The sequence below is a fragment of the Danio rerio genome, chromosome 11 (assembly GCF_049306965.1).
Source record: "Danio rerio strain Tuebingen ecotype United States chromosome 11, GRCz12tu, whole genome shotgun sequence".
Lineage (NCBI taxonomy): Eukaryota > Metazoa > Chordata > Actinopteri > Cypriniformes > Danionidae > Danio > Danio rerio.
In genome coordinates this window covers 7,149,821-7,172,482 of record NC_133186.1, presented here as the reverse complement: position 1 = coordinate 7,172,482, position 22,662 = coordinate 7,149,821, and the positions used below count along the sequence as shown (strand labels likewise).

Genomic DNA, 22,662 nt, shown 5'->3' with positions numbered 1-22,662 from the left:
AGCTATATATTTTTTCAACAATCTACAAAACAAACCATCGTTATACAATAACTTGCCTAATTACCCTAACCTGCCTAGTTAACCTAATTAACCCAGTTAAGCCTTTAAACATCTCTCTAAGCTGTATAGAAGTGTCTTGAAAAATATCTAGTAAAATAGGATGTACTGTCATCATGGCAAACATAAAATAAATCAGTGATAAGAAATGAGTTATTAAAAATATTATGTTTAGAAATGTGTTGAAAAAAAATCAGTTAAACAGGGGGGGGGGGGGGGGGGTTGGATGGGCGTGCGATGGGCTAAAAACTCTGACTTTAACTGTATATATAATGAATAGTAACTATCCAAACACACAACGAATAATGAATATAATTAGCATATACCAACATAACATTAAAGATCATATTTAATTAACTGTTGATTTGTGCTCAGTCCAATTCATTCAGTGTTAAATAAATATTGTTCTTCTTTCAGTGAATGACTAGTATACTAAGACAAAGAGAGTTTGAGAGACAGATTTAGTTTTCTTAGTAGTTCCTCTCTTGTTACATAACCACTCCTTCCTTCGTCTGTCTGATCCTCTGTAAATTCTACTCCCCCCGCCCTTAAGGGTGGACTTGGTATTATCCACTTGCCCCAGACCTGCGGTTGAGCGGAGAGACACGGCCAGTGGCAGCGCAGCAGAGGAACTGTACAACTGAATAGTCTGAGAGAGAGAGACAGGGAGAAATAGGGAGAGAGGGATAGAAAGAGATTAGCTGTGTCCAGTCTTGTTCAGGGACGTCAAACCAAATGAAGCTGCTGGTCCAGCACTGATTCTTACGGGTGTTTATCTCTGTCACTGGAGTCATGAGCTCAAAGGGGACGAACCTCCACAACAAACGACTGCCATGTGAGTACTTTTTTAACTGAATTATTTTGCTCATAAAGATACGATTCATTATAAACTCAGACCCTAAAAACAAGCATGACATTAATCAACAAAAGAATTGTTGTGCTGTTAAAGAACATGTGTAAGAGAGAGAGAGAGCCTGGGGGCTTAGCTTTTACTATCGCCTCATTCACAGACAATAAAAAATGATTAGATACAAACCATGAGAGTATCCATGTATATTTCTAGAAAATGTAACTTTCAGACTGCTTTTTTAATAGCAAAACAGCTACAAATACAAAATAGTTTATGAAAAAGTCGATGTAAAACATAATGCTTATACTAAATGCTGTACTTGATGATAAAATTACAACATAAAACAATTGTGACAACTTAAACTGACCTTAGTAATGAAAAATATCCTTTTTCTGCGAACTTCCATCATATAGTTTACCTTTGCATAAAATGATGAGTGTTTTTGTTTGTTCATTTGCTGATATTTCTGTAATACTCCATAAGTATACTTAATTATGCTTGATAAGTCTACTTAAATTTCAAACATATGAATTCAAGGTTTGAAAAGTACTTAAAAACAGACATAGGTCCATTATTTCAACAATAGTGCAAGGGCTGCACACTATATAGTTTCAGCATTGATATTGCAATGTACGCACCCGCAATATTCACATCACAAGATAAGCAATGTTGAGTCTGAATTATAGTTGAACAGGAGCCACAGAATTGTATTTAATAACTGTATTTATACGGTACATATACCATTTATAAAAAAAAAAAAAGCTTTTCTTTCTTATTTTGTCGTTTGTCTTCTTATTTTTGTTTTGTTTTCTTATGTACATCTTTTGTATAGCTGCTTTGAAACAATAATTATTGTGAAAAATGCTATATTGAAGTTCAAATGAACTTGAACTGAAAATTAATTGAATAGTCCATAGGTCTGTCATGATATCTATTGTTTGTTGTACGATATATTGCACTAAAATATTTTGCGATAAACTATATTATTGCCATTTTAAGACCATTTTATGCCACTCATTATGCAGTATAACGCCAGAATGACAATATCTTCACAAGTACACAAACACAGTATTTTATTCTTAAGAATATTTAACTTATTTATTTAACTATTTAATATTTAGGCGTTGGAATCAAAATGTGAAACGTATATCATAAACAAATAAATAATAATGTTAACCATTAAAGTGCAAGGTAAAAATGAACAGAGGCTGCGATATCTGCTACCAGATCTATTTTCAATTGTCTGACACCCACATGAAAATATACTAAAGTAATTTATAGTAAATACTATAGTGTTTTAACCATATTGACACTGACACCTCAAATAGAGATAGAGAGGTAGCACAATCAGCTAAAATGTTGCTAATTGTTTTATTATGTATATTGCTTCTCCAAATATGATTGAGGTCACCGCCATGTATCCATATATTGATTATTGTGACAGGCCTAATAGTCCGAATATCTACAATCTTCAAAGCAGAAGATTGTTTTACTTATCCCACTGGCAGGTAATTTTGCTAATTAAGGGTGCTTTCACACCTGCACTTTTGTTTCGGAACGTATCTCGTTTGCCCAGTTAGCGCGGTTCATTTGGCATATGTGAACAGGGCAATCGCGCTCTGTTCCGCGCCAAAGTAATCGCTCCGGGAACGCTTGAATGAGGTGGTCTCGGCTCGATTGAAACGAACCCTGGAGCGGTTCAATTGCAGTGAGAAAGCGATCCGATCCGAACGCGGTTATATCACAGTGTTTTATGGATATGTAATAGGCTTATGGCTATATGAAGAGAGAATTATGAGTAGGGCGGGAAGTTTCGCGAGTCTCCGGATGCCCGCAAACAAGTGATGATCTCCCGGTAATCTCGCGTCTCCCTCCCGGTCCTCAAATAGGCATCGTCGCGCACCCTTCTCACCCCTCCCCACCGTGTCTTTCCTCAGACACGTCACGCGCGTGCACCCTGTCAATCACCACCAAACCACCACCTCTCCTGACAGCTGAGCGGGACGCTGAAAAATAAACCCTGACACTCTGACTAATGTAAGGAGAGTTTACTCTCACGTGACTTGTTTTAGCTCTTTTGGTCCGATTAGAAACTTTGCCTGTAAGACTTGATCTAAGACGTTTTAGATATTTGGACTAGACACGAGACAAAGCAAACTTATTTACAGCATTTTGATTTTTCAATTTCTGTACCTAAATACTGTTAGACCTTCCAGAAAACCATCAAATAGTGCTATTCAAACTAGTAAAATCTATCATCTAGTGAAACTGTGTTCATATCGCAATATGTATTGCAGAAAAATAAAATATCGCAATATCTGATTTTTCCAATATCGTCACCCTAAATTGTCAAAATCAGGATGAAAAGAGAAATGAAACTAATTTCTTTGAACATAACTGTTTTAAACAATCTAATGACACATTTAGAACATCATCATTACTGCTATTTTTATGTAAATATAAGTGTTAGTAAATGTTAAGTACAGTAAGGAACATGGTGCCACATATGCTGATGGGGTGAATTACGAAGGTGCTTGATTTTAAATTAATTGTGCTTTAAAAAGTCTTTGGATCATCTGTTTATGAAAGAGTGGTAATCCCATATATATGAAGAGTGGAGAAGTCTCTACTAAAATGAGCATTTATCTCTGCCTCCTATGCTAATGTTCAGTTATTTCACTTTAAAGGGCACCTATGATGAAAATCGTCTTTTTAAAGCTGTTTGGACAGAACTGAGGGTAGGTATAGCAGTGTTTCCTCTAGGATTTTTTCCAGCTGTGGCGGCAGACCTTTTTTTACACAGATCTACCAACTATCTGGGGCGTTATTTCCATGTCGTGAGCGCACTATTAGAAGGCAATAACGCATTTATGTAATAGCCTACAACAAGCAGATCTCTTTGCTTGCGCGCCGATTTCCTCTGCTCGTGCACAAAACTTATTGCACGCCCCCTCAAATATAAGCCACTTCAAAAGCATGCAGATCTTCTTGTGCGCTCTCAAATAAACACTGCTGAAGTGCGATTTAGTGCGTTTATGTAACAAGTATGTCTCCAGCATTTATTAGATTTGACAGGAATATTTATGAATGTCTATAATAGACCTACAGAGCGATATTAATGCGTCCTGAAGTAAAGTGAAACGGCTATACATCGTGTTTGCTGGCCTCACGCATTACGCACCTGTAAGTCAGTCAGTCAGTCAGTCAGTCAGCACGTAATATATATAATGTGTCCACAGTCATATTGGGGTAAAATAAACACAGTAAGTCTCTATTTTAAAATTTCCTGACGTTAAAATAGGATCCAAGTCCCTCCTATTTTGAGGCCCATTAGTTTCCCCGCCCACCGAATTGAATGACAGCCGAGTATTAACATGCGTCTGTAGTAACACGTATAATCCTATCAACAAGACAGTACGCGCGCAAAGCAACCTAGATTAAAATACCTGTTCAGCACTCTGTGATCATCAAATGTGATCAAGAATGAGTTTTACAAGTTTAAAACTTTTTTAAAATACGTTTGTAAAAAATTACAGCAATTTAACTGTTTTTTTCACCACAACTGCAAGTCAGCCCAATTTTAAAAGAAGATGCTTCATTCCCGGTTTGTGTACGATAAATCAGGTTTATTTTGTACACTGACATAAAGGATATTCATACAGCAGTGGATATTAATGTTTATCCTGTCACATTTGCGTGCAAAAACTGTGTGTAAGTAAACTTTGTAAAGACATCGTTGTGAATCCTCATTGCAGAAAGACTTGACACAACAAATACATCAAATAATCATTGGGAAAGTTTTTATTGTAGTATTTCTCAAAAGCGTTACGTGAGATCTGCTTCCTTCATGTCTGTCACTGTGCTGTTTGTCTGACGCAGCCAAGGAGGAGATTAAGGCACACTCTGATAGGCACGTGTGAACGCTGGGCTGGAAGAACTAGCATACACTGCTACACTGCGTTCAAAGCAGAAAATTCCAATATTCCGAAAGGTAAAATAAATATACTGATGGGTGTTTTGAGATAGAACTTAACAGACACATTCTGGAGTCACAAAAGACTTCTCTTAAATATTTAAAAAGGGGTAAAATAGGTGCACTTTAAAGGCAATGAAAATAACATATTCATCAGCATAAAAGTAAAATCATAAAAACAAGAGGCTGAGAAAACTCACTTTAGAAGAGAAATTCAGACAGCTCTTGAGGATTTTGCATATGAACTAAATAGAAAAGGGAACAACTATAACCCTAATTTCATCAACAGTATGTTAAATTTTTGAGTAAATCCATCACATATATTATTTTTGTGGCGCGTCTACATTTTAAAAGTGCCTTCCTTATTTGGACACACTACTTCCATGGCAGAATAGGGAAAGATTTTCTAAAAAGGCCTGAGCCGTGGCTCAGTTTTATCTCAGTTTGTCATAAAGTGTTGGACGTTTATTTATAACCTCAATGTGAAAAGGTTTTTTCTGTTATGTGGAATTTTTCATTTCTCCAGTCATTGTTTGAATCAAACATTTAAAGGGCATTTAAACATTTAAGAGTGGATCCTGACATATGGCTTAAAGAGCAAAGAAATGCTTAATTCTAGATTTGTTTTGTGTATAACCTGACTGAAATCTCTCTAAATGGGATTGTTTTCTGCCATTTTTTGGCAGATGGACTCTGGGTGCAATCCAAGTTCTCACACTTATTAGTTCCACACACACATGCGCACGCTTGGAGGTTGTGACTGGAAATTAAGTTGGCCACGGGAGAATTCGTCACACTATTCTTCAATTTTCCTCAAATTATGTGTAAAATGCCTGTGTCTGTCAAAGGGATTTGCACCCCAGTTGTTTGGTGCTGTCATGTAGGTTCAGTAGAGTGACTTTTTCTATACTCCAGCAGACTCAAGTTTATGGTAAAGTTTCTGCTTTGCGTTAAGATAAAATTAGATTTGTGTAACAAAATTGAATAAATTTTATTGTTTTAGCGTCGATATCACAGTGTGATCATTCATAGTAGTCACATCGCAAGTATATGTTGATTCTGGATTATAATTAATCATTTCTCAAGTGTTTTTTGAGGACTGTAGCTGTGTGAGGATTTTAAAAGCATACAGGCATAAGAAACTGTACCGTTTGTATCTTTGACAAATGAACAATGATTAATTTAATTTAATTGTTTATAAAACGAAGACTATACAGTATTATTTTCCATTTGATTATTTAATTACTGTATTTTTTTTAATACAGTTTGACCTCTTAGAAAAAAATAAAACACTGTATATTTTAGGGATGTCCTGATCAGGTTTTTGTGCTCTAGAGTCTGAGTCATTTGATTTTGAGTATCTACCGTTACCGAAACTTAATCTGATACTTCTGCAATACATACAAAAACATAAAGAAGAGCGAAGAAACAGATTCAGGATGATCCTCACTTTTTATTTATTCATCTTATTTTAACATTTAACAACTCTGTTAATAATCAGAGCACTTCTGTGAGCTTAAACAATCAAGTAATAAATAACATAAATTTTTCACTTAGCCCCCCTGAATTATTAAGCCCCCCTGTTTATTTTTTCCCCCTGTTTTCTGTTTAACGGAGGCAAATTCTCTTCAACACATTTCTAAACATAATATTTTTAATAACTCATCTCTAATAACTGATTTATTTTATCTTTGCCATGATGACAGTATAAATGTTCTTTCAAGACACTTCTATACAGCTTAAAGTGACACTTAAAGGCTTAACTAGGTTAATTAGGTTAACTAGGCAGGTTAGAGTAATTAGGCAAGTCATTGTATAACGATGATTTGTTCTGTAGACTATCGAAAACAATATAGCTTAAATGGGCTAGTAATTTTGACCTTAAAATGTTTTTTAAAAAAAACAAAAAAATTTTATTCTAGCTGAATTAAAACATAAAACTTTCTCCAAAAGAAAAAATATTATCAAACATACTGTGAAAATGTCATTGCTCTGTTAAACATCATTTGGGAATATTAAAAAAAAGGAAAGAAAAAAAAAACTTTTTTCAAAGCGGGGCTAATAATTCTGACTTTTAATAATTGAACCGATTTCCAATCACATGATCAGAACTGGACATCCCTAGTATATTTAATTGGTATTTTCTTCTTTATTGAGATTATCTATGCTTGTAGATTATTTCATATATTTTATCCACTCCCCTACATAATCATCCCAATCAATCTAAAATGATCAATTCTTTCCAAACAGTAATTTAACTCATCAAGTGGAATTGTAAACATTTCGCATTGGGTATCGCAGAAAAGAATAGAATTTTCATCTAGATTTGCATTGAAATCCACTGTTTACTATGGTTTCATCTGATATATTTGTCATGAAATTACAAAGAATCTAAAATGTAAGATCAATTATGAAAATATGCTAAATATTTTTTAAAACAACAACCCACTTTTCGTTTATTTACTATCTAAAAATACAAGCGGTAACTCATAAATATTTTTACATTTCAATCCAAAATCTACAGAAAACCATGACATTTCTGGATTGTTGTTAACTTTATGGCTGAAATTTAATTTGTTTTATACTTATATTGCATAATTTTCTTACTTGTAGTTTTTGACTTGTTTCTAGTTCAAATATTGAAAAAATCAAGAAACAAGTGAATTTTTCCTTAAAACACGCTAAAATAATCTGCCCATGCATGGGGTAAGCAAAATTGTCTTGTTTTAGCTTTGAATAAGATTATTTTGCTCACCCCATTGGCAGATTTTGATGCTAGTAGGCATGGGACGATAACTGTTTTCATGGTTTACCGCGGTTTGAAAAAGTCAAAGTTTTAAAACTGCCAAGATTTTCTGCTATACCGTTTCTACGGTGTATGTTTTTTTTTTAACGATTTGTTTAAAGTTTTTTAGGACAACAGTATTTCCTGCAGAAAAGATTTCCAAAGATGCCAGTTTAAATTGTAATTAAATCTGTGTTTTGAAACTAATGAAGACAGCAGAAGTCAATGATTAATTCAAATTATTTAGCCTAACATGTTTACTGCTCGAAAATATTTTAAAAGTTTATTCATTCATTCATTTTCTTCTCGGCTTAGTCCCTTTATTAATCCGTGGTCGCCACAGCAGAATGAACTTTCAACTTATTTAGCACGTTTTACACAGCAGATGCACTTCCAGCTGCAGTCCATCTCTGGGAAACATCCATACACACTCATTCACACTCATACACTACAGACAATTTAGCCTAGCCAATTCACCTGTACCACATACCTTTGGACTGTGGGGGAAACCGGTGCACCCTGAGGAAACCCACGTGAAAACGCCCATGCCTAGTTGCTAGTTACGAAATATACTTTTTTATTCATATTTTAGAAGCTTGTTTAATGTGTGGGCAATAATGAAAACATCTGATATAAAAGAAATAAAATTCCAGACCTTTTGTCTGACAGCACTTGCTATATCTCTACTCCCTCCTTCATACTTTCCTTATGAATCATCAAATCACACATCTTGTGGAATAACTAAAAATTCCTCTCATATCATTTACTCCCATTACTGTCTGGTACTTTCCAGTGAATCGAAGTCTCTCTAATAATAGAACAGCTGAAATAAAAGCAGTAAAGAGGAAATTAAATACGAGGTTAGTTTTTTAACAATGACTTCAGTATCAGATAACTTCTGGGTTGTCAGGGTTTCCTCATTTTTAAAACAAGGATACTGAAACATTCAACAAACGCAAACAAAATCAGATCAACTCTCACTATTGGGAGTTTCTTTTGAAAAACACTTATTTGTGTGTACATTCTGCAAAGGACAGACATATTTGTAGGTGCTGGATGTAGATATTCTGATTTGAAAATGTGCCAGAACGCATGTCTTTGTGTGGTTTATTTATAAACTAATTTCGAGAGGATCACGTGCTTATGATCAACACGGCTGGCACCTCATTAGCTCTGCAATCTGCTCCATTAGATGATTATGAAAGCATTATAAATAATCAAGTTTTTCACTCCAGTTATCTTCGTCTTGAAGTGCCCCCCCCCCCCCCCCCTTCCACCCCTAAGTCCCACCATTTTTTCCGATAGGGCAACACAGTGGCCCAGTGGCTAGCACTGTTGCCTCACAGCAAGAACACCGCTGGTCCAACCTCCTATCGGGAATGTTGGCGTTTTTGTGCGGAGTTTCTATGTTCTCCCCGTATTTGCGTAATATTCCCCCGGGTTCCCCAGTTTCCTCCCACCATCCAAAAACATACACCATAGCCAATCGACTAAGCCAAATTATCTCCTAAAACAACCTTAGTTTACACTTATCACACGGCGACAAGCAGGGGAGTTTTCGAGACCTACCTGAGCTCGAACTCCCCTCTCGCCCTTCTAACGGGAGGGTGCCCCGGGCTCGAGGATATTACGAGCTCAGGGCTCTCTCCAGTGACAGCATGCCAATTACGCTTTATTAATTATAAACTAAATGTGAACACTTGAAGTTTTGGTCCTTTTAACCCACCCACTGCCAGTTTAGCCAATTACATTTCAGCACAAGGGGTTGCCTTTGTGGAAAACCACGTATTTGATTCATTCAGTCATGAGGGCTCTCAAAGTGTGCATCTATGATCAAAATGCGACCTGCAGTGCACAGTAGCAGACTCCGAAATGAGACACAGATTCAGAGTTCCACGTGAGGTGCTTAATTATAACAACTGACATAAATATTATGAATGTAAACATTAGGTGAGTAACCCTGTGACCTAACAACACTCTACAAGATATGCATTGATAAGCAATTTAGTTGTTTGCACCAGACGAAACACAACAGAAATTTAAATACAGCCATTCAGAAGCACAGAATAGTGCACTTCAACGAAACGATAAGGTTTATAATCTAATTAATACATATTAAACCTCTTTAAAAATATTAAATGTACATGCTGAATCACTGATATGTGTTGGCTTGCCTGAGTAACAGTTCTTTTTATTTAAATTTTATTTTCAAGATCTGCTGCTGCTTTCAGTATGGCAATTTGTGATCATTGTCATAGTTTTCTGTTGTTCAGCTGCAAGAAATAGAAGCCGTTTCTAAAAGGTGTTGGTTAGAACAAAACTCCTTTAAATATGGAAAATATTCCTTCTATCCCATGCCGAGTCAGGCTCAATCCTGAGTTGGCGTTTGTGTCGTCAATCTGGCAACCTGCACTTGCGTTTGTTTTGAACCAGGCATCAGCAAGACATTTGCGCCCACAGAACTGCCGCTAACTGAATATTTTCTTACTGTAAACTAAGGGTGTCACGATCCTCCAAATCCTCGATTCGATTACATTTTCGATTCTAAAGGCACGATTCGATTCGATTTTCGATTATGAATAATTAATTAATTAATGACCAATTAATTATTCGTAGCCTACCGTTTAAACTACCTGACCTACATGGTCTTTGTTTTACCCATAAACAAATCATACAGTAAATGAATAAAGGCAAGATACACACATAGTTACCACCTGTCAATCACTTTTTCTGCGGGACTCGTGAATAGGCAGTGATCTGTGTCGTTATAATGGCGTCGGTAAAAAAGAGGCACAACCAACAGGAACCAGCCAACAGTATCTGAGGTGTTCGCTAAAAATGACTAAGTACAAGTGAGTGAAAGATTGAAGCAGTCCTCTGACTGCCTGGACCTGCTGTCTCGAGCGCAAGGCTGTATGTGCGTTTGTGTCTGTGGTCACGTGATGTGCATTTTCAGAGTTAGAGAGGAAGGAGGGCTGCTCAGAAATGCTACACGCCACTGTGGATGTCAAATCGTTGTCGTTCTAAAATGCCATTTAAAAACAAAGACAGTGTAAACAGGGCCTGAGTGTGTACTTTTCACGAGCGGATTTGCAACAGGGGCGGGCGGAGGATCGCGATGCCGGTGTTGTCTATCGGACGAACCGTACGTAATACGTACATAGCAGAGCTTGCAATAGTGTGTTTTTTTGTCGACAACACGAACGTTGTCAACATAACTCACTGGAAATCCAAAATGCTTAAACACCGGCGACTTCATTGGAAGAGGAGGGGGTTTAAGTTTTGTCGACGGGTCTCCTGCTTCTGCAGTTTTACAAGCACTTCAACAAGCCTGTTTTTTCCCGCTCGGCAAGCCAAGCTGATGTGACATGGGGGCGTGGCAGCATCGACGATTCTATTTTTTGATTCGATAATCGAAGTTGAGCATAAATTTCGATCGATTTCGATTAAAAATCGAAATCGTGACACCCCTACTGTAAACCCTATAGATGGCTGTGCGTGAAAATCCCAGTAGATCCTCAGCAGTTTCTGAAACACTCAGCCCGTCTGGCACCAACAACCAGGCCACATTCAAAGTCAGTTAAATCACCTTTCTTCCCCATTCTGATGCTCGGTTTGAGCTGCAGCAGATCATCTTGACCATGTCTAAATGCATTGAGTTGCTGCCATGTGACTGGCTGATTATAAATTTGCGTTAACAAGCAGTTTATGTATGAGTGTATATTGCTCATTCATATAAACCAATTCTAGCCACATTTTAGATGACGCACAATCTCTATTGGAGGTGTCAGTGTCAGTGTGGTTACAAACACTATAGTATTGACTATTAGTTATTACTTTACTTTAGTTATTACTTTAGTATATTTTCATTTGGGTGTCTGACAATCTTTGAGAGAACAGCCATTGTTAGTGGTGTCCGAAACCATAGCGGACTCAATCAATCCCACAATGCACCACAATATCGAGTGTACAACCAATGCTACAAAAATACCAAATAAAGTTCCAATATCCTCTCAAAATTAAAATAAATTCTCTCAGTAATTTAACATAATACATATTTTGATTGTTTTCTCAATACGTTGATTAAATCACACCATATTTTAATCTCTTATAGTTTCTTTATAAAATGACTTCTTGCTGCTTCATATTTCTGACAATGCATCATGACATGTTTTACTGTTTCTTCTTGCCCACAATGACAACAATTATGACCAAACCAAAGCCTCAGGATTATTACTTTGTCCCTTCTATTTCTTCCAGTAAACCTCATTTCTCCCACTTTCCTTTGGCTTTTATGAAACCATTGACCCTTTCTAGTTTCTTCCTATTGTCTTTGGCATTTTCTTTTAGTCTCTTTTTAATGATCCAAACAAAACTCAGCATTGTGTGCAGCTGAAATATACCTGTGGGTAACTGGTTAGTTCATAATCAGTTCCTAGGGTGTTATGGGAAATGGAGTCTGGTAGACCTCACAGCCTTTGTTACTTTTTACCTGGATTTTTATGGTTTACATTTAATATTATTTATTTAGGATATGCATTTTCACATGCTGATTCCAATACCTAATTATTAAACTGTTAAAATGACTATAATTATATGAAATATTCTTAAAAATAAAATTTTATGAGTCCTTTGGAAGAGTGCACTTGCATTATGACGCTGTTTTATTGTCATTCTAGCCTTAAATTGCCTTAATGTCAATAATATTGTTTATCGCAATATATTTTGGTGCAATATGTTGTACAACAAAAAATAGATACCATAACAGGGCTATGCATGAGAGAGACTTAAGATTTAAGAGTCTTTAAAATGTAATTAGGAACTACAACAGCACCTATAGGGGCAAGTGACGCCAGATAAAGCAAACACAACGTGGCATGCTAATGTCAGTGGCGTACTGTGCAGTTTGTTAGATGACATTGTGAAAGCACAGCAGGTCAGAGATCAGCAAAGCTGGAATACACTAATGAACATCAGCAGTTGCAAATGACCTGACAAATCATGACATTGGTATGGCATGACATCTTTTATAACAGACCTGTGACATCATCACACTGTGCTCGAGACTGAATGTTACATAAACACGATGACCCAAGGAGTACACAATATTATAACAGATAATTTAACAATTTGGAGGCTACATTTTAACCTTGAGGGAAATATGTTGGAAGCATTATAGTAGTCCTTATAGTTGACTTGTACAGCAGAATGCAGAAGGAAGAAATGTTGGTGTCTTATAATGTTTATCATTCTATGGGATATTTTTGTGAAAGGAAAAAGGTCATTCTTTAAAAAAAAAAAAAAATTATCCATGCTATCGCTACGTTTACCTACTTATATACGATTTACCTTTTTTAAAGGCTTAATATGTATGCTATAGGTTATCCTATATTGTGAGTGTGGATGTAGAATACAAATTATATGTTTCACAAAAACATGATTGATTTATTCATTTTTGGTAAGTAAATACACTCACCGGCCACTTTATTAGGTACACCTTCTTAGTACCAGGTTGGCAGGGCTGGCACATCTATTGAGGCGACCTAGGCGGCTGCCTAGTGCGGCGTCCTAGACATCCTGCGCAGTCCCCATTTTCATCCAAGACCGCCCCACCTGCCACCCTACGCCCCCCACCCCCTGGTCTTCACTTTCGTCCTCGACTTTCAACCCCTTGACATGATCCTGCTGGAAGTAGCCATCAGAAGATGGGTACACTCGTCATAAAGGGATGGACATGGACAGCAACAATACTCAGGTAGGCTGTGGCGTTGACACGATGCTCAATTGGTTCTAATGGGCCCAAAATGTGCCAAGAAAATATCCCCCACACCATTACATCACCATCACCAGCCTAAATCATTGATACAAGGCACAGTGGATCCATGCTTTCATGTTGTTTATATCAAATTCTGACCCTGCCATCTGAATGTTGCAGCAGAAATCGAGACTTATCAGACCAGGCAACGTTTTTCCAATCTTCTATTGTCCAATTTTGGTGAGCCTGTGCAATTTGTAGCCTCAGTTTCCTGTTCTTAGCTGACAGGAGTGACACCCGGTGTGGTCTTCTGCTGCTGTAGCCCATCCGCCTCAACGTTGGATGTGTTGTGTGTTCAGAGATGCTCTTCTGCTTACCTCAGTTGTAACGAGTGCTTATTTAAGTGACTGTTGCCTTTCTATCAGCTCAAACCAGTTTGGCCATTCTCCTCTGACCTCTGGCATCAACAAGACATTTGGGCCCACAGACCCAATTATTATGTTAATTTAACCTTAGTTTGCCCATTAAAATGCTGTCATCATTTACTCTTGTTTCAAATTTATTCTGTTGAACACAAAAAAAAAAAACATTGTAAAAAAAGCTGGACACCAGTAAACGTATTTGTTTTTCTTACTATGGAAGTCAATGGTTACTTTCTCCGAAATATTCTCTTTCAGGTGTAAAGAAACTCAATAATGATTTGGAATTAGTAAATAGTGTTTACATTTTTATTTTTGGTCTTTTTAAGAGCTTGTGTATCTTGAACAGCTGAATACAATTATGCAGTGTCTTCATTAAATCAGGTCCAATAATGCCAAACTTGTGTTTCTGTAATAAAATGTTTTTATATTTTATTTTTGAAGTTATAGTTTCTTAGTAAATCATGCCTGTCACTGTCTAGTCCCTACGGTTTAACACAAGAACTTTTAACTCACTCATCTGGAAAGTTCATTTCCCATGTCCTATTTTCCAACTGTCCTCAGAGGGATGTGGTCAACAAGTTCTAGGTTATACTTGGGGCTGTAATGCTTCTGAAAGTCACCTCCTGAAAAAAAAAAAAAGAAAAGTATGTGGGAGAGATGACTAAAAGGGGTTGATGTGTGGTCAAAGCATTCCTGCTGTGGTTGTAATTATGCAAACCTATGACTATTTATACAAACTGAAGACTTCCTGTAAATGAGAAGCCAATGCCGATTAAAATCAAGACCCACAGTTGAAATCAGAATTATTAGCCGTCCTGAATTATTAACCCCCTGTATATTTTTTTCCCCCAATTTCTGTTTAATGGAGAGTTTTTTTCAACACATTTTTAGTTTAACTCTGTATTATTGATGTATATTAGTCAGAGAGTTACAGTATTGAATACAAAGACTTCCGACTTTAACTATATATATATATATATATATATATATATATATATATATATATATATATATATATATATATACAGGGCTCAATACTGGGTCTTGTTATGTTTTCCCTTTACTTCCGATAGGAAAAATTTTTGAAAAGCATGGCATAAATTACCATCTATATGCTGATGACTCTCAAATCTACTTCCCTATAAAATCTTGGGATCAATCCTCCCTTCAGACTTTGTTTAATTGTTTGGCTGATGTGAAGTGTTCTCCAACTGAATGAAGATGTAAGCTGAGAAAATATGATATACTTTTCCTTCTATGCTAATGAAGGACTACTGAGACATTCCAAGCATGGGATGGGTCCTCCTGGTGAGGCAGAGTTCCTCACAGCTCCGATACACATCTCTGCCATTTGCTTAGTAACCATGTGCTCTTCACCATACACAATTCATCTGCTTGTGTTCTTCTTTCAGATAACTTTGTCATGTTTGGTGCCATTTTACAGTTTATGACTTCAGTGTTGTAGTGATGAAAGCAACAGAGACATCGATTAATTGTATTTCAATCTACAATATATTTGCTGAGTCATGACCTGAGGAGAGTATGTTAATGTTCTTCTCCCCCACTTTATCTCCTCAACTTTGCTCTCACGTTCAGCTGGTTTTGGGGGTTGGTTTTCACTCATGTTTGACAAGGCTTTGCTCAGGGTATAATAGGGAAAGGTAACTGTTGATTTGGGAGAATGGCTTTTACTCTGCATCTCCCGCACACCGGTGCGTAGCCTCATATGCTAACAAAGGCAGTTTCACTGTCTTTGTTGCTCAGCAGTGCATATGTTACAGCTAATTTCTTTATACAGTATGCTAGTTTGTTTCATTCTACTGTCTGTATATTTAAACATGTAACTTAATAAACAACTTTGCCTGCTTTAAGACGTAGAGATTCTTTCTCTTTATTAATGATGATAACAACTTTAATGGAGTCAGATTAATTACAATGGAGTCAGATAAATAATGGATTTAAACACGCCATCCTTCAACTGCTTTCTGTTTCCGACTATTGGTTCAGAATAGCAGCGTAAGTTTCAAGCCTTTCAAAGACAAGTGCGAACTCATTTTTTTTGGCCAAAAAGGTTCGGATTCTAATGGCAATCTGTCATTGCTTCCTGGGAAAATACATTCCTCTGTAAAGAGTCTTGGTGTCATCTTTGAGTCTGAGCTAAAATTTGATCGGCAAATTAATGCGGTTGTCAAAAATAGTTTTTTCTATTTTAGATATATTGCCAAGCTGAAGTCAGTCCTCTCTTTCAGTGATGTGGAGAAGGTTGTTCATGCTTTCATCTCCTCTCGTCTGGACTATTGCAACGCATTGTATCCGGGTGTGAGTCAGGCCTCTCTCTCGCGACTGCAGCTAGTCCAGAACTCTTAACAGGCACAAAAAAAAACGAGAACACATTCCACCTGTACTTGTTTCTCTACACCGGCTGCCAATCCAGTTTAGAATTCAGTACAAAGTTCTGTTGTATGTTTATAAATCCATCCATGGCCTGGCCCCTGAGTATATTTCTGAGCTAATTATTATGCACCAACCTGTGAGATCTCTGTATTTGCAAGTTCCTAGATCACGCTTAAAATGTCGAGGTGATAGAGCTTTCTCAGTAGCGGCTCCAAGACTTTGAAACAATCTTCCACTCTCTTTAAGAACAGCTCAAACTTCTGAGTCTTTTAAGATGGTCACTGAAAACACACTTATTTTCTTTAGCTTTTGATCATGTGATGTGAGTTTATGTATTTTGGTTTTGTGTATATTTGCATGCGCTTTATGTGTTTTATGTACAGCACTTTGGTAATGATTGTGGTTTGTGAAAGTGCTATAGAAATAAAGTGAGTTGAGTTGATATATACATACACACACAGATAGTTGAAATCAGAATTATGAGCTTCTGTTTATTTTTTCTCAAATTTCTGTTTAACAGAAAGAAGATTTTAACACGTTTCTAAAACATAATAGTTTTATTAACTCATTTCTAATAACTAACTTATTTCATCTTTGCCATGATGACTGTAAATAATATTTTACTAGATATTTTTCAAGACACTTCTAAACAGCTTAAAGTGACATTTAAAGGCTTAACTAGGTTAATTAGGTTAACAAGGCAGGTTAGGGTCATTAGGCAAGTCATTGTATAGCAATGGTTTGTTCTGTAGATTATTGGAAAAAATATATAGCTTAAAGGGGCTAATAATATTGACCTTAAAATAGTTTTTAAATTTTTTTTTAAAAATTCTATTCGAGCCAAAATAAAACAAATAAGACTTTCTCCAGAAGAAAAAATATTAAGGGAAATACTGTGAAAAATTCCTTGCTCTGTTAAACATCATTTGGGAAATATTTGAAAAAAAAAATAAATTCACAGGCCGGCGAATAAGTTTGACTTCAACTGTACATAAAGTCTTTTTATATTGTTTTGATTGGTGACTCTGCAAGGGCCAGGGAATGCGGCGTAATGTTCTTCTGGACCATAATCCCCAGAAAGCTTTAGTGTACAGCCCAGTGTGACAGAGAAAGCTGGGGATGAGGCAGGGAGGAAACAGAGCTTTGCCTTGTATGGAGAGGCTGACAATTCAGACGATACACACAATCCGCCTTTGATCCAAAAAGTCTTGCTCACCCGTCCCGGCATACAGCTGTATGAATGGACAACACAGTGTGCGGAAAAATAGGGGATGAATGAGAGAAAGAGAAGAAACTCTGGAGAGGAAGAGAAAAATGGAGTGATCTCATCTTCATGTGGTTGTTTACTCGTCCTATAAATGATCTTATTGGATGATTTTAGGCACAACCAAAAGGACTCGTGATGTAGTCATTCAGTCCAAATCAATCACTTAGGCTGATTTTAAAAACACTGTCTGATCAGTTTTAAAACATACTACTCTACAGCAAATCACTGTTCCTGTAAGCTCCATAAACTATCTTTATTGAATGTTGGTTAGGGTTTTTAAAGGAGCCATGCATTGATACAATAATGCAAAAATATTCCAGATGGTTTTACAGATCCATTTCCTCGCCAAGGAATGGGGTATATGCGCCTGGACTTTTAATTTTCAGTCAGCCAGCCCAAGTGCCCGCTTAACTGTTGTGCCATTACAAAATCGTCACGTTTAAAGGGCCATGAAACCCCCTCATTTCAGCTGGGTGTTTTCACACCTCTACTTTGGAAAAAGTCAGAAAAGTGGGCGTGTCCAGCTCTGTTTAGGGGGGAGTGTCGTAGAAAGAAAAGAGGTATGGTGTGGGAGTGTCTATTTGGGCACGCTGACTTTCAGAGTCAAAACAAACAAACACCCACACACACACACCACACACACACACAGGGGATAAAGGGACTGTGTTTACATGGACATCTGTAGTCGAATTATTTACCAAATTATTAAATGGTGGACTTTAACTGCAGTTTGGCTCTTTCATTCAGGGAATTCATTCATGTCTCTTGCGACAAATGAGATATTTGATTTGAGGAACTGCTCTAATATTTGATACCGCACGGTGAATGAGAGAAAAAAAAAACCTCAGCATATCCCGGAAACTTAGATGCACACGGCAGGTAGCGTCAGAAAGCCGCGTGTGTTATTCCGGTCACAAAATGCGGTGAAAATCCTACACGGGGTTAAAGTTTGGTTGTGGTGCTAACATGTTTACACTCGTTGCAATAGTTTGTTCGATACGAACAAACTGAATGAACAAAGAGCACTGGTCGCTCATTTACCAAATCTATAGAGACAGGACAATCACCAGCAACTAGAACCGCGTCTTTATTAAGAGAAGACTACAAGCGGATCTCAGCGTTTGCTGATGAGAACAGCTCTCAGGTAAACAATGTGCCCCCTTACTAGACACATAACGTTAAGTAATTGTTGTCGAGCGTCGCGTACACTGTTAATCCACACGTGACTCCAGCTGAGCTCTCACAGAGAGAAAATGAAAACAAAACTTAACTGCAGCAAACTATAAAAGCAACACTTCACGCTTGTTTTGCCAACACAACGTGGTGTGTCTGTCGTCTAAACGAGGGGTTCCCAATCTTTTCAGCTTGCGACCCCAAAAATGACAATGCCAGTGACTCGTGACCCCCAATATCCTCAGAGGTGGTTATAAATACAGAAACCTTGCATGCAATGGCGCACACACTCCAATAGACCCAATTCTATTCTTAATAGAATAACAGGTTAACCTGGTGCCATAAAATCAATCTGCTGCATCTGACGCTATTGCTGTGTCTTTAATATTATGTAATTACCCCAGGGGTCGCAATCCAATAGAACTAGTAACTATAAGTTACCATAGTAACAATATTGCATGCAACTATAAACAACTATTTTTTTCCCTTCAGTAAAAAATGCTAATTCTAGTGGTTAATTGAAAATAAATAGATTTTTGGAAATCACCAGGCGACCCCTCTTCATTATACCGCGACTCCTAGGGGGGTCCCGACCCCCCACTTTGGGAACCACTGGTCTAAACACTGTGACAGTAATGAATATTAATGAAGTTGCACAATAGAGCGCACTGATTGGTTTGAACCAAGCCTTACTCTTGCATTAATGCATCACACTGTAAGACGTAATAAGACACACTCTGGCACAGACGTCCAGTCTGCACGCTGGAATACAGACTATTATCTCATAGCCGTGACGCAGCTTCAAAAATTCGTTTCAAACCGGAAGTGCGAATTTACTTGAAATAATGCAAAAACCACCAATTTACACTTTTTAGTGAAATATAGGTGTCCTAATGGTGTTTTTAGCAGTGTGGGACACATATACGACTGTCAACAGCTCAAAAAATGTGTTTTGGTGTTTCGTGACCCTTTAAAGCGTCCCTATTATGGGTTTTTGAAAACAAGCTTCCATGCAGTGTGTAACGAAGTACTAAGTGAATGAAAACATTCAGCTGTGGTTTAAATCCTAAAGTGCACTGTGTTTAAAACAATTGGTTCCTTAACGAAATAGTCGACTCAGAGTCGAATAAATGAATTGAGTTGGGTTTGGATCTTTTGCTTGAACGCGTTGACGTCTATACAGTACATCACCAAATATGTAGTTCCAGATCTGGTTGAATGTGAACGCAATTTCCCTTCAGACACTAGCGGAGCGCAGGCCCGCGGGGAATCATGGGACTGATCATGACGTAAAGATGACGATCACTGGCAGATGAAGAATCGGCTGCGGGTCAGTGCTGTTGATTTGAGACCCAGCGGTCAGAAACGCTGGTGAGCTCTGCAACTCTCGCCAGCTGACATAAATAAACATCATGCCCACTGCAATGGTATGTCACTAAGTGCAGCAGTGGGCAGCAAAATTTAGTTTTCTAAGGACAATAGCTCAGTCAAATCCCATTTTCCCTGACTTGCTCCTTTCTCGATCATGTCAAAGAAAATGCGATTTGACTGGAAGGGAATGCCAGAGAATAAAACAAACACTGCAGCTGCACCCCTGAGCAAAGCACTTAACCCTGTGTTATTTCAGAAGCACCAAGTCATCCTAGTTTTTTTTTTTCCACACACACATGCATCCCTAGAAATACACACACAGCAGATGTTAAGGACTGAGTCGCACCACACTGGTTATGCAATCTCCTTTCAAGGTATGTCTGCTGAGTTTTAAGTGCCTCAACCTTTCCTATAAACACCGGTGTATGTTGTTAAATATTGAACTCGGATACGGTCATGGAAAAACCGTAGAGGAGGAGATCCCTGTAGTGTTTCAGGTGGTGTGTTTAAAGATAGATGTTGAACGGTTTCACATTTGGATACTAGAATGCCTCTGAAGGTGCTTAGTTTATTTCAGTCCCCTGTTCTGGCGGGATTAAAGGACAGTTCACTCAAAACAATGTACATTTCCTCATCATTTTCACTCAAAAGAGCAGCTATTACCATACCATCCAGCATTCTTCAGGTTTTCTTCTTTGGTGTTCATGAGAAGAAACTCAAACAAGTAGAATATGAGTAAAAGATGGCTGAATTTAAATTTTTTAACTTTGACTTTAAGAATGTCTTTTGTTTAATGCTAGACATTCAAGTAGACGTTTGCTAAACATATATCATTAACCGTAATTGAGAACATTTAATTAACGTACTTGTTTGTTTTTTTTTTATTTGTTTTGATCTCCAATTTTTAATTAAAATGTCTTAATATCGTTCCCCTATTTTGCATACACATACACTCACTGGCCACTTTATTAGGTACACCTTACTATTCAATTCAATTCAGCTTTATTTGTATAGCGCTTTTACAATGTAGATTGTGTCCAAGCAAGGCAAGGCAAGGCAAGTTTATTTATATAGCACATTTCATACACAGTGGCAATTCAAAGTGCTTTACATAAACAGGAATAAAAAAGACAAGTTTAGGACATAAAATGCAGACAATAAAAATTATTAAAAACAGATAAAAACAATTTAAAATGTGTTAAAATAGGTTATAAAAGAATGAAAAAGAAAACGAAAAAACATGACAGTGCAATCTGTCAGACGTAGCACAGTGCTCATACAGTAAAGGCACAGCTAAACAGATGTGTTTTTAGTCTTGATTTGAACATGCCTAATGTTGGAGCACATCTGATCATTTCTGGAAGCTGATTCCAGCAGCGAGGGGGGTAGTGGCTGAAGGCAGATTCACCCTGATTTGACTGAACTCTTGGAATTTCTAGTTTATATGATCCTAAAGATCTGAGTGATCTGTTGGGTTTGTATTCAGTGAGCATATCTGTAATGTATTGAGGTCCTAGGCCATTTAGTGATTTATTGACCAGTAATAATACTTTAAAATCTATTCTGAATGTAACTGGGAGCCAGTGTAGAGACCTGAGGGCAGGTGTGATGTGCTCTGATTTCCTGGTTCTAGTCAAAATTCTGGCTGCAGCATTCTGGATGAGCTGCAACTGTCTAACTGTCTTTTTGGGAAGGCCAGTGAGGAGACCATTACAGTAATCCACCCTGCTGCTGATAAAAGCATGAACAAGTTTCTCTAAGTCTTCACTGGAAACGAAGCATCTGATTCTTGCAATGTTTTTGAGATGATAGTATGCTGATTTACTGACTGCTTTGACATGACTGTTGAAACTCAGATCTGACTCAAGAGTCACACCAAGATTCTTGACCTTATTTTTTGTTGTTTGACCCTTAAAGCCAAGGTACGCATTCACCTTGAGAACCTCATCTCTGTTCCCAAACGCAATGACTTCAGTTTTCTCTTTGTTTAACTGAAGAAAATTTTGGCACATCCAATTGTTAATTTCATCAATGCATTGGCAGAGGGTGTCAATGGGGCTGTAGTCATTAGGCAGTAAGGCTAGGTAGATCTGAGTGTCATCAGCATAGCTGTGGTAGGAGATTTGGTTCTTTCTCATTATTTGGCTCAGGTGGAGCATGTAAAGGTTGAACAAGCAGCTTCACATAAATGGTCATAGTAGCTGGATCAGGGTAGTTCAGTTTTTAGTGTTTAAGTTCAGTTCAGTTTAGCTCAGTTCAGTGTGGTTTGAAGTCATTATTGAGAGTCCACACTTAAGAGCAAATTTATAGATGAGTAGCTTTTCATATCCTGAACCATGCAAGCCAGTGGCGACTAGTACCGGGTTGGACCCCCTTTTGCCTTCAGAACTGCCTTAATCTTCTGTGACAAAGACTCAACAAGGTACTGGAAATATTCCTCAGAGAACTTGCTCCATATTGACATGAAAGCGTCACGCAGTTGCTGCAGATTTGTCGGCTGCACATGCATGATGCAAATCTCCTTTTCCACCACATTCCAAAGGTGCTCTACTGGATTGAGATCTGGTGACTGTGAAGGCCATTTATGAGTTGTATGAGTACATAAAACACATACA

At 37.4% G+C, this 22,662-nt stretch overlaps 1 protein-coding gene across 4 annotated transcripts in view; it reads left to right on the top strand.

The window, feature by feature from the left end:
* The first annotated feature begins 633 nt into the window (after positions 1-633).
* si:ch211-253b8.5 overlaps positions 634-22,662 on the top strand; it is a 43,854-nt gene continuing 21,825 nt past the window's right edge. For 2 of the 4 annotated variants that reach the window (XM_073916292.1, XM_001336012.8), the window contains exon 1: positions 634-892. In XM_073916292.1, coding sequence (XP_073772393.1) covers positions 850-892 — 43 coding nt within the window. In that variant the 5' untranslated portion in view covers positions 634-849. Of the gene's footprint in view, positions 893-13,156; positions 13,421-22,662 lie in introns of all 4 variants that reach the window. The other 2 variants (XM_073916291.1, XM_068224270.2) reach the window with 2 other exon arrangements.